Source organism: Panthera uncia, chromosome E3 (genome assembly GCF_023721935.1).
Source record: "Panthera uncia isolate 11264 chromosome E3, Puncia_PCG_1.0, whole genome shotgun sequence".
Lineage (NCBI taxonomy): Eukaryota > Metazoa > Chordata > Mammalia > Carnivora > Felidae > Panthera > Panthera uncia.
In genome coordinates, this window is record NC_064815.1 from 35,156,347 (window position 1) to 35,169,191 (window position 12,845).

At 57.2% G+C, this 12,845-nt stretch overlaps 1 protein-coding gene across 1 annotated transcript in view; it reads right to left on the minus strand.

Annotated features, from left to right (window-relative positions):
* Window positions 1–12,845, minus strand: part of LMF1 (lipase maturation factor 1) — a 64,988-nt gene that overhangs the window by 41,031 nt on the left and 11,112 nt on the right. The window contains exons 7-10 of the mRNA XM_049639137.1: window positions 2,768–2,840; window positions 1,645–1,723; window positions 1,303–1,471; window positions 904–1,067 (exon numbers count right to left, since the gene is read on the minus strand). Coding sequence (XP_049495094.1) covers window positions 904–1,067; window positions 1,303–1,471; window positions 1,645–1,723; window positions 2,768–2,840 — 485 coding nt within the window. The remainder of the gene's footprint in view (window positions 1–903; window positions 1,068–1,302; window positions 1,472–1,644; window positions 1,724–2,767; window positions 2,841–12,845) is intronic.

The following is a 12,845-nucleotide window of genomic DNA, read 5'->3' on the forward strand; positions in this document are numbered from 1 at the left end:
CTTCAAACCCCCGTTCTTGTCTCGACCAGAAAAAAACCAGACGTCGTTCCTTTTATGACAACTGCTCTAGTTTTATTGTGAGAGAACAGTCATTGAACTTGGACCTCGTTCTCTTGGGGTGTCACTTCATGACCCAAGCGTGCCGTGCGCTCATCGACGGGCCCCTCTGCTTTCTGACAAAGTACCTGTCGTCCTGCCACTGGGCCGATCCCTCCCCCCGTGTGGCGAGAAAGTGTAGGAGGCGGGAGGCCCGTGCGGCCGCGCAGCAGCACGAGCGGGCAGGTGGGTCCAGGGCGTTCCGGGCAGAGCCAGGCAAGCCCCGGAGGCCGCAAGGTGGAGTGTCCACCCCGAGCACCGCAGGCACGGGGACGTCTGCCAGCACTCACCGGAAAGGCCTCGTAGCCCGCGACGCTCACGTGGGTGCACGGCGTTCCCCAGAGTGCCAGGCCCGCCTTCTCTAATTGCCACCTCACTTTGCACAGATGTGACGAGCGGAATTTTAATATGCAGCTTGAATGACACCAATCAAAGTGATGTGCAAATGGCAGGGCCCAGAGACCCACCTAAGTGCCGCCAAGCAGGCGATGGGGTGGGCGAGGGGCGCCCTGCCGCCTTAGGGACTCACGTGTACTGGCAGAAGGTCACCTGCCCTCCTGCCTCCTTGCGAAGCTACTGGAACGTTCCCTACCTTGCCCGGGTGCTCAGGGGGAGCAGAGCCGCCTATGCCGCCCCCCCCCGCCCCGCCTCCGCCCCCCGATCTGGCTGGAGCTGCCACCTCCCCGGCCGCCGGCCCTCGGGCCATCAGCGCTCGCGACACCGCCGGGGAGGAAAGGGTGGCCCACAGACCCACCTGCTGCTGCTTCCCTCGCCTGGATCTCATCGGGCGGAGTAGCTGCGCCGCACACATCCGCACAAAGGCACCATTGTTCTCGGGCGGCGTGGCGGGAAGGCGGCCCCGGAAAACAAATGCCCAGGGGTGCAGCCGGACGGCTTCCCGCAGCCCCGAGGTCGCGATGAGGACGGCCAGGGCGCCGCGGGGGCACCACCGCAGGCCGGGCGGCAGGGCGCTGGGGCGACCCAGACACAACTGGCGGGTCCCACCGGGGGCCCGACCTCAGTGACGAGTCCCACTCGAGAGGGCGCCTGTGCCTTTCCAACCTGCGCTCACACGTATCCTCTTGCAGAGGGGACGGGGTGCTCTGGCCCCTTCACTGGTGTGCGAGTGCCACGTGAGCACTGCAGCTCCACGGGGTCCCCCGGAAGGCTCCGCCCCAATGGATGCTCCTCGGGGACGAGGCCCACGTGCTGCCCCTGCCTGTAGCTTTGGGGCAGTGGTCACAAACGCCCACTAGGGAGCCACGAAGCATGAGGCCCATGCAGCTACCTGTTTCTGGAACCTTCACTTCTGTGGCTCCTGGCTTGTTTCCAGTAACGCTGACAAGTGCTGAACAGGCCGCGTTGGGGAAGCTTCCTGCGAAACCGGAGGGAAGGCCCCCAGCTGTGAGAGACGAGGGGTCGGTGCTCGGGACCGGACACTTGGACGGTGACCACCCCAGCAGCTGTCGGGTAGCGGGGCGGCTCCCCAGCTCTGTTTGCCCTTCTGAGGAGGAGACAGGCAGTGGGGGTGGGGCAGGCCGCTCTCACGGAGGTGTCGATGGGACACGTCCACGTCCTCCGGGTCCCCGGGCGGCCACAGCCCTGTGCCCTGCAGTCTGCGGACAGCCTGTGTGGTCGGAGAGGGGAGGCTCTCTTGGCCGGTGCTTCTGAACCAGCATTTAAAACCGCACGGTGTGTGACGTGTGGCCCGCGTCTCCCAGGGCAGCCGCAGGCGACTTCCGAGGAAAGACCCCATACAACACGCGGAATTCGGGCCCTCCGTGTATTCCGACGAGAGAAGCGCACGGGGCCTGGATCTCCCGACCTCACCTGTCAGTGGTGGGGGTCCCTTGCCCCTCTGGCTCAGCTCGGGGCACCTGCTCCCTAAATCAAACCTTCCCTGTGGACTTAGGGACGTGAGGAGAGTGAAGATGCTCTTCTGTTCAAGATCCAGAAAATGCAGCACCGAGAGGCCGGACCCGTGCCTGGCGCCTTCAGGAGAACCGCGCGGGACGGGGGCGGCGGCCTGGCCGCTCCGCGGCGATCCCTTTGCCTGGGACGGGAGGCAGACCCGCCTGGCGAGCGAGGCGCGCACGACGCCTGCGTGGAAGTTACCCAGAGTCCAGGTCCACCCGGCACAAATTAAGCCACTTGTGACCTGGGAGAAAAACACAACCTACACCAAGGCTTCAGAGGCGGGAGGTGTGCAGACGGCCACTCCAGGAAGGCAATACCAACCGAGGTCTCGTTACCTTCCCCAAAACTATTACAGTTACTTAGAAAGAATAATTAAGCGTTGCACCTATGGATCCTTCAAGAGTGACAGCCACCGTCCGCATGAGAAGCAGGAAACCCATTAGCTTCGGGTTAAAAACAGGGAAAAAGGAGAAAGACGCCTCCCTCCAGACGGGCTGTCATTCGAGAGGAGCGGCCCCACCCTCGGCACCTGCAGAGTGCTCGGAGCCCTGGAAAGTCACTTTCTTCGTCTTCCTAGGTTCCATCTCAGGACGGGAAGTTATGAAGCAGCATGCCAGAGTGTGCTCTGCGCAGTCACCGATGGGGCCCAAGGGGGCTGCTGGCTACGGAAACTCCAGGGGCCCTTGTGTCGTTGAGGGTGGGAGCATCCCACAGGCACGGCTCTGGGGTGACCCTGCCCCTCACAGGTACCAACCGGCACCTTCTGTCCCCCTGCAGGCACTGCCGCCGTGGCAACCAGCTGCAGCCAGGAGGCATCACACGTGTGCCTGCAGGGAAGGGCACGGAGAGGGGCCTTGCCTAGGCGACCCCTTTCAGCCACAAGGATGGCTTGTATAGCCACTCTCGCCCCAAGGAGACAGACTAGGGCCGGGCGGTACTGATTCCAGCCCCACCCCAGAGATGGGCCACACTCCTGCCCCCACCCCCCACCCCGTTCTGCTCCGGATCTGCCCCAGAATCCTCCGGAACCACCCTGTGCGGGGCAAACGTGGCACGTGGGGGGCCGCCGACCTTGCTGTTGGACAGCCCGCGAGGGGAGACCCGGCCTCTGAAAGAAGTGAGCCTCACGCTTCAGATGCGGGATTTAAGTCCAATCAGATTGTAAACAGGAGTGAGTTTTCTGGCCCGTAGATAGGTTTGAAAGAGCTGGTTAAAGGTTTCGGGCTTCAAATAAACTCACTTTAAAAATGCACGCTCCCAATTATGAATCGTTTAGAAAATTGCGAATCTTGTGTCGTAAGGCTGTCCTTGGGCACTGCAGGGAGCAGGAAGTGACCTGTGTGACCCACACCCACACCGCGACCCTCCCCCTCTGTCCACCGGCGCAGAGTAATGCTCGGTTACCATGGCAACCAGACTTCCTAGCCCCAGGTGTCCCCTGTTGCTCACGACCGTGCAGGTGTCACCAGCTAGCCCAAGAGCAAAATTCAGAGCAATGACCTTCGCTAGCTTTACTGGTTTTGGATAAATATGAAAATGCTTCCTGTCAACGGAAATTAGATCTAGCAACAGAGATTTCTTAGGATTAATATATTCCAAATATTTAACATACATGAGGCTGAAGGGCACGATGTGTTACCGTGTCTCTGCCTTTTGTTTGCCGGGCATGAAAATTAGCCAGGAGCTTGTCTTGGAGCGGCCTGCCGCAATCCCGAAGACGCTGCCCGGTGTCCAGGTCACCCTGGACCTGCCCTGCAGGCTTGCGCCGCTTGGGCTCACGGTGCGGCGGGGGGCAGGCGGGGGGGACCCTGCTCTCCGACAACACCGGGAGGCAGGTCTGCTGGGAGGCTCTGCGCGGTGCGGGCCTCGTTCCAGCGCTGCGGCTGAGCCCCGTGCCCGCGGAAGTGGGGTCACCCTCGCCCCACACGGTCCTGAAGAGTGACCTGCTTTTCTAGATCTTCCACACACTCCGCGAACACTTTCTGCTGTCCTCGATGCTGCTAAGAGGCACACCCTTGTCACCTGAAGGAGGGCAGGGCCTGGCCGACGGGAGGGGCCCGCGTGTCCAGTTATCTCACCCCGTGAGGCGTGGCCCGCCCCACACACCTGCTCTGGGCAGCGCATATGTTCGGCGGGACAGGAAGCGGACAGGCGGGCAGCGGTCACGGAACCAGGACCCCGGGGGGCGCTGTCGGCAGCCGGCACTGCTCGGACCTTGTGCACAAAGAAGCCTGGGGTGGTGGCTTGGTGATGGGAAGGGGCAGTGATATCCTCAGGCACCACGTCTGTGATGCCATCAGGAGAAGTCTCCAGAAGGGCTTTCTTTTAGGTCAGTGCGCAGTGAGTGAGGACTAGGTTTCCGCTAAGTCCGCTGACGTGAGCCATCAGGAAGACCCCACACGAGCGGCCCGCGGGGAGAGGGTACAGCTAACCGGCACGCCACTGACCGCCTCGCCTCCCCTCCCCTCCCCTCCCCTCCACCCTGGGCTCTCCTCCCCGGCTGGAGGCCCAGGCCCGCCTCAGGTCCCCGCCGCCAGCGCCCCCTTCTCCGGCCCGTCGGCCAGCTCTCTGCTTGGAGGCCACCCTTCTCAGGGAGGGCCTTCCCCGAACGTAACGTTTACAACCAGGCCTCAGCCCATCCCTGCACGGCCCGCCCAACACACACGGCGCCACGGACCGCGCGTCTCCCCGGGCTGCCCTGCTCCGCAGAGACCAGGCGAAGGGCGTTCAAGCCGGTAAAGGAAGACCTGCCCACGAGGCACGTACAGATGGGACCACTCGGCAGAGAAACAAAGCTGGGCAAGAAAGAACCAAGCGAGTTCGAGAGCTGAAAAAGAAAGCGTCTCAAATTACAGTTTTACCAGATGAACCTAAGAGCCGTCGAGAGGACAGGACCAAGTGAAAACAGCTCGACTGAAGTTACGCAGGCCGCAGAGCAGACTCTGTAAAGCCTGGAGAACAAAAGAGCACGGGGAACACACATCGTCAGAAGGCCCTACATATACACACGGGTGGAATCCTAGGAGAAGACGAGAGAGACGGGCAGGAAAAAACAGAAAAGATAGTGGCAAACATTATCCAAACTTGGTAAAAGACACAAGTTACAGATTCAAGAACCTCAGGGAATCATAAGACAGGATCCAAAAAACGTGCACAGAGGCGCAACGCGGCCTAACTGCTGTAAACCAAAGGCAGGACCCCAGCAGGGGACAGTGAGACATTACAACGTGTGGAGAAGGGACAGGGTGAATGGCAGCAACTCGTCAGGAGCGACGGAGGTGAGCAGACACCGAACCAGATGTGGACTCTTGCGCCTCCCGGACTCTCCGTTCTGAGATTAGAACCGGGAATCCACAAGCTTTGCCAACAGCGAGGCCCCCAAATCATTTGCGCGGAGAAGATGCTGAGAGAAAGATCTAGAGAGGAAGTGGAGCAACCCCAGCACACGTGTGAAGGGAAAACCACCAGCCTGCGTCAGCAGCACGGATAAGGCTTGTCTGTCTAAGCAGCACTAGACAGAAAGTTCTTCGCCGTCATAGCCCGTGCTTAAAAAGACTGCAAGCCGTTTTCCTTTGGACAGAAATCAGAGCGGTAGGACTGTGACCTCGGAGCCTTCTGTTAGTAGCAAAGAAATGGAAAACACCAGACATCATTATAAAAACCCCGCAGCCTATGGGAAAGCAGAACTTTCCCTGGTATTAACCACATAAAAGCTGCTTCATGTGGGGCATTGCGATTTCATCTTCTCGGACAGGTGAGTCCTCCAGCTGTCCTTCGCACAGTTCCCCACAGGCCCCTGAGACCAAGGGTCCCTAGTGTGGAAGGGACGGGACACAGCTGTCTGCAGAGAGGTGTCAGCTGAGTAGGACTTCTGGAAGGTTAGCTGAGAAGCCAGGCAAGAAGCAAACCTTCCCTCCTTGTGGGGAGCATTGTGCAAACGGTCCTGGAAGTTTTTTCTTTTTAGTGTTTATTTAGAGAGAGAGAGAGCGGGAGCAGAGGAGGGGCAGAGGCAGAATCCCAAGCGGGATCCATGCTGCCAGTGCAGAGCCCAGCGTGGGGCTCGGTCCCGCAAACCGTGAGATCGTGACCTGAGCCCAAACCAAGAGCCAGGCGCTTAAGCGGCTGAGCCACCCGGGCGTCCCCCCTGGAAATTCTTACAGACTCGGTCTGAGATAGAACGCTACCTTTGCATAAACGGTAGTGATGCTAATTTTCTGTATCTTCATGGGAATTTGGATTACACAGGGGTGTAGGTCTGTCAGACTCTCAAAGTGTGTGCTTAAGATCTTCGCATCTCATTGTGTGGGAGTTCTTTGTCGCGGGAAACGACCCGAACAGCTCAAAGAGCCATCCTGCTGGCGTGTTTAAAACTCTCACATGTCCCTCTATAGTGTCTGATTCTCCACAAAGCGTTTAAATATTTTTTAAAAGACTCATTCCCATATTCACTCTAAGCGTGGCTTCTGGGACAAACGGCAGTTTAAAACACTGCAGTTCACAGTTTAACTAGAGCTCAGTTAATGACCTGCTCAAGTGTACCCACGTGGCGTTAACTCTGAAACGCAGCAAAATACACGACGGGTTGGTGGACGGACGGAGAGGTGAGTAGATTAGCTGAATCACAGAAAAAAAAAAAAATCAAGTAAGATACAACCTGTAGAAGTTAGATGGTCCGTGTATGCGTTTTTACTATATAATCCTTTATTTTTATTTTTTTGGTATGCTGGAAATTTTTCATAGTGATATGATTTGATTTTTTTAAACATGGCAGCTATTTATTCTTTATTTATTTTTATTTTTTATTTTTTAGCCATTTATTTTTTATTTATTTATTTTTTATTTTATTTTATTTTTTTTAATTTTCTTTTTTTAACATTTTATTTATTTTTGAGACAGGGAGAGACAGAGCATGAACAGGGGAGGGTCAGAGAGACGGAGATACAGAATCTGAAACAGGCTCCAGGCTCTGAGCTGTCAGCCCAGAGCCCGACGTGGGGCTCGAACTCACGGACCGTGAGATCATGACCTGAGCTGAAGTCGGCCTCTTAACTGACTGAGCCACCCAGGCGCCCCTTTTTTATTTATTTTTAAAGTTTATTTACTTAGAGAGAGATAGAGCACACGCACGAACGGGAAGAAGCAGAGAGCGCATCCCAAGCAGGTTCTGCACTGTCAGCATGGAGCCTGATGTGGGGCTCGGTCACACAAACTAGGAGACCGTGACCTGAGCCGAAGTCAAGAATTGGATGCTTGCCAGACTGAGGTGCCCCCGTAATGACACGATTTTAAGAGTCCTAATCACACTTATCCTTAGCCACTGTGAAAATAATAAAAAGTTCTAAGACCTAAAGAAGAAAAAAAATATGATCTCCTACATGGAAAGTTAAAACAAAATACGGAAAATGAGTTCAAGTATCAAACGGCATCAGCAGCAACTGCAAATGGCATTAAAAGGACTCCTGTAGGTGCTCAGGGACCAAGTGATTGTCACAAAAGCTGAAGAGGGAAAGGAACACCTGTTTATCTTGAGTTTTTCAGAGGCACAAGATTTAGAGCAACCAGTTGATGAAGGAAAGTTACTTTTAGAAAAATCAACCAACCAACCGAGCAAAACTCTGATAAAAGCAGAGTGACAGAATTTGAGCACAGAGCACACCCTCCGGGGCACGGGGTGGCTCAGTCGGCTCAGGTCATGATCTCGTGTTCAAGAGTTCGGGCCCTGCATCGGGCTCGCTGCTCTCGGTGGGCACAGACCCGCTTCGGATCCTCTGTCCGCCCCTCTGCAAAACCCCTCTCTCGGCCTCTCCCCAACTTGCACGTGACCTCTCTCGCAAGCGCTCTCTCTCTCTCTCTCAAAAGTAAATAACCATTAAAAAAAACACAAACAAGAACGTGAGCTCCAGACTGGCCACCAAGGCTACCGGCCCTTCACTGCTGCTGACCGAGAACTTGCTAAAGGACAGGTCAGGCTGGTGACAGGTGGCCTCAGCAATCTCACCGTCGCAGAGAGAGAGGAAAGGTGGCCCGAGCTTTCTGACCGGCAGCGACCGGAGTCCCGGCACCCACAAAACGTTCCTGCCCAAATCAAGGCCGACTCTGGAGTAGCCGGGAGCCCTGTGGCTGGCCCACCGGGCCTGGAGAGCAGTCCGCTCTGTGCAGGACTACACAAGTCCTGTCTGGAGCACAGAGGGGGAGGGGCGTGGAGAGGCTGCAGGGGGCACCCATCGGGCGTGTCGGTGCGCACTCGGACACGGGGGCCGTAGGAAAGGCGCTTGCTTAGCCGGCGGTCCCCGAGCACGGACTGAAGGTGGGAGCTGTCCCCCCCTCCCCCCCCCCCCCCCCCCCCCCCCCCGGTGTCCCGGTGGTGCATGGTCACAGACCCCACCCGGGGCGGCACGTGCTGAAGCGCGTCCAGGTGGAAGAGCAGCGTGTGGGATCCGCGTCACGGCCGAGCAGGAAGGGAGGCGGTAAGCAAAGCCCGGGCCGCTGCCTGTTCAGGGTCACCGTCAACACGGAGATGGTGTGTGTGCGCTGGAGGGTTTTCGTAATCAAAAGTTGAAGAAGAACAGAGCAAGGAATCGGCATCTACGGGGACATCCAGGACGGACTGCCGGCAGGCTCGTGAATCGCAACACACTGAACTGCGATGTTTTAAACTGCCACGTGTCCCAGAAGCCAAACTTACAGCGACTATGGGACTAAGTCTGTTAAGAAGATATCTAAAAGCCTCGTGGAGAAAATCCCACGTCATCGAGGGACATGCCCGAGTCTCATGCAGGCCAGCGGCACGAGCACGCGTTTCCCGGAAGAGGAGCCAGGAGGGCAGCGGAAAGCCACGGTGTGGGAGCAGGGGGCCTCTGCTACCCAGACCGCTCAGGTGCAGCTCGGAAAACAAGTTCTCTTTCCGAGATAGGAGACCCATGTTCAGAGGGACTGGCTTCTGTAAGGAGGCAAAGACTCCGAAGGGGGCTGAAGGGTGGGCAGACACGGCTGGTGGTGCGCCAGCTGTCACGGCCACCCCGGGACGGCCTGGCGTGGGAGCAGGCAAAGGGCAGAAGCGTGTTCTCTGCACAGAAGCGCACACGGGGTGTCACATAGGGCCCGAAGGAAGGAAGGGGAGGATCCAGGAGCCTGGCGCACGACAGCCACATCGCCCAAGAAGATTGAGGACTCTGCTCCAGTCCAGTGGCCACGTGAGAGGCGGCACCGTGCTCCCCAAAGCGCAGGGCCTGCACATGCAAAGCCCCCTGGGGCTCACACCCGCCCCGGGCTCGGGCCCACCTGTTATTTTCTCAGTTGTTCTTTTCCTCGGGGATTATGACTGTAATTGCTGATTTTGGCACGATCAAAACGGGGAAAAAGCCAGAGAGTTGTCCATTTGCTGATGCTGAGCCAAGTATCCCGGACCGGGTCCCGAAGCCACGTGATGGGGTGGCGGGCGCGAGCCTTCCCCCGCGGGCTGCGCCGTGGTGTGCGTTCTGAACGGGCGCCGTGCCGAGGCGGGACCTTCGCGCGAGTCTCGCAACAGAACCACGTACATGCTTAGAATTTGGGAAGGGGCCGAGCCGTGGGGAGTCCGGAAACTTCTGAGGCCCGGAGAGCGCCACTTGGCGTGGCGAGAAGCACGGCTTCCTGTCTCCTGAGTCGCTGCTTTCATCCCCAAGCCCTGGCCTTTTTTGAGGCACATCGCACAGCTCTCACTCAGATAGGAGGAGGTTTCTTGCCGCCCAAACACACAAAACCTGAGACACGGCACAGACTGAGTGGACAGGAGGGCAGTAACCTCACCCGTCCGGCGGAGGCGCCGGGCGCCATGCAGCGCGTCCCCTCCCCGCCTCCCCCGGCTCTGGGGACCAACTCCAGAGCACCCGGCAGCACTAAATATCGGTCAGGAAGTACTTCGCTGTCCTGCTGTCCTCACCCGGACTCCCACGCCCACACCGGCCCTCATCCGTGGCTCTGGCTCGACGGAGACCACCGTCTCTCCGGCCTTGCCAGCCCCTCCCCACCTAGTCAACGCCCAGCACTCCCTGACCCCTCCTTGGACCCTCCAGGCACCGCCTGCATCTAGCGTCTCCTGCCAGCAGCAGCACAGAGCACAGGGCAAGCTCGGACCCGTCCAGACAGGAGACCGATCCGAGGGTCCCTTCCTGGTCTCAACACCCTGCGGTCCTCCGAAAACCTTCACTCCTCCCAAGCCCCCAGCACCGGCAGGCCACCGCAGTCCCTGCGCTCAGAACCGGCCCCCGACCCCCACCCCTGTCCCGCCTCCAGCCACGAGCACCGTGAAGCACCCGCTCCCAGGAGAGGAAAGGACTTCTCACCCGGCCAAGGGCACCTGGCTGGGAGCGGACCTCCCTGCGCCCCTCAGGCAAAGCTTCACTGGCTCCCTCTCCTCCTCTGGCCGCCCCCACCCGGGCTCCTCCAGTCCTGTGCCCAGCTCACATCTGCTCACATCTGATCCACCACTGACCTCATTTTATTAGAAGCAACTCAGTAAATATTAAGACAAGTTTATTATTCCTTAATCAAAAGCAAAGATGTTCACTGAAGATAAACTGGAACTAAGGAGAAAAGCAGTCTGACCACGCAGAGGTAAATCTTACTAATTCCCTGATCGTATACTTCAAAATAATTTTGGAAGATTTTTGTAGAAGCAAATTGCAGGGGTGCCTGCTGGCTCAGTCAGAAGAGCATGTGACTCTGGATCCCGGGGTTGATTTCAAGCCCCATGCTGTGTTTAGGGATGACTTAAAATATTTTAGGGGCGCCTGGGTGGCTCAGTCGGTTGAGCGTCCGACTTCGGCTCGGGTCACGATCTCGTGGTTCGTGAGTTCAAGCCCCGCGTCGGGCTCTGTGCTGACGGCCCGGAGCCTGGAGCTGCTTCGGATTCTGTGTCTCCCTCTCTCTGCCCCTCCCCTGCTCACGCTCTCTCTCAGAAATAAATAAAAATAAAATATTTTTAAAAATGGGATGTAGTATATACAATTTAAAACCCATTTTAACATATCTTAAGTATCTTTGCGTGTCATTACATCGTGGTGTTTAGTAATGCAGAGATGTAATTTTAACTGATTCTCCACAGCTGAACCTTCAAGTGTATTTCCATTTTCTCCTGCCACGAACACGGTGCTGAGCCCCTCACAGTTTGTCCGCACACCCTAATCCTGCCGCAGAACATCCTGAAGTGAGGCTGGTGACCGGCAGGCACATGTGTAACTGGGCAGCCACACGTCCTCCAACAAGGCTGCACCAAGTCCTGTGCTCCCGGCAGTCCCCGCTTGCCCCACCGCCCCCAGCGCTGCCGTAGACAGTCCCTCCAAATGCCACTGTTGGATACAGCAGTTGCTTGTTGGCTTGACAACCGTCTCTCGTCACCACTGGGCTGAATTATTTTACGTGCTTAGCTACGTAAAACCGCTCAGCAAACTGCTCACTGTTCACAGTGGCTTAGTAGTTTGTTCTCAAAACACCCCTCCTGATGATAAGAGCCGTGACATCCACGCCGTCTCACGCATCTGCGTACCAGACCCGGGCACGCCGTGAAAACACCTTCCTCAACCCCTCAGTGCAGTTACTTAGTAGATGCCTACGCACACGTCGTAACACAAACACAACATGTAACGTAGAAGACGTGTTAGGTAGAACACGCACATACGTGTGTGTGAACGCTGCATGTTTATCAACAGGTTCATTTGTTATAGTTCCTATTTGGCTTCCCCACACGTCCTACGTGGCTTTTTAAAGATTTAATGTGCTAAAACTTATCCTTTGTGCTGTGTACTTTTAAACTCTTACAGCAGTTGTAGGTTCAGAGCAAACTGATGAGCATCGCACCGTTCCCGTAGACTCCTTGCCCTGGGTTCCGTGGTGTTGACCCAGGCGTAGACCCGAGAGACCCCCATCACCGTCTGCTTGTAGGCAGCCCCCTCCCCAGCCCCCAGCCAGGATCGCGCTGTGTGCGGCACCTGAGATGGGCTCCTCTGACGCTCATCTAGGTCCCGACAGTGGTTCGCTGCTGGTCAGTGGTGCGCTGTAAGCATTCACACCCTTCCTGGCTCTGTCCGGCGTGGGGCAGAGAAGCAGTGTCACCCCGTCAGCCACGAGCACACCCAGCACCCGGATCTTGGTGTCTGACGCGGTTCTCCGTGAAAGAGAAGCAAGGCCCCTGGGGAAAGAGCTGAATCGAGGGCTACAGAAGGGAAATCACCGGATGGGCCTGCAGCTCCCGTAGGGCTGGGAAGTCGGGGGGGGGGGGCGCTCAATAAGGGTGTGGCAGCCAGCCTCGGGGCTCCCCGCAGCTAAGGCTGGGCGATGAGCACCAAAGCAGGTCCTCGTGGTGCTGGATCCCAGTCTGTGAGAATAGAATGAGGAGCCACAGCGACATTAACAAGTATTTAGTAAAGAAATGGGGGAGAAAGGGTAGCTCCTCCTCATAGGGGAACTGCAATTCACAACAGTAGAAGGGATGATGGAAACCGGAAAATCACCTCCAGGACGTCACAATAATGACGGCCACAGGGAAGCCTAAAGTCAGGGGACAAACCCTGAAGGAAAAACAGGGTAATCGCATAACTTCAAGAAACTCCCCCAATTTTCAATAGCGACTATGTGGCTTTAATGTACATACACGAGTCATTTGAGGGTGTCGCTGAGTCCTCCCTCCCCTGGGGTCGCGGGGCCCAGACACCGGCTTCCAGAGGACAGAGGAGGGACGGGAAAATGCACCCGACACAGGACACTCCCGGAAACACACTTTCACCAGGTGATCCAGGTCAGCATCACCTGCGGGGAGTCGTGAGGATTCAGGCACCTGATCTGGTGATGAGAAG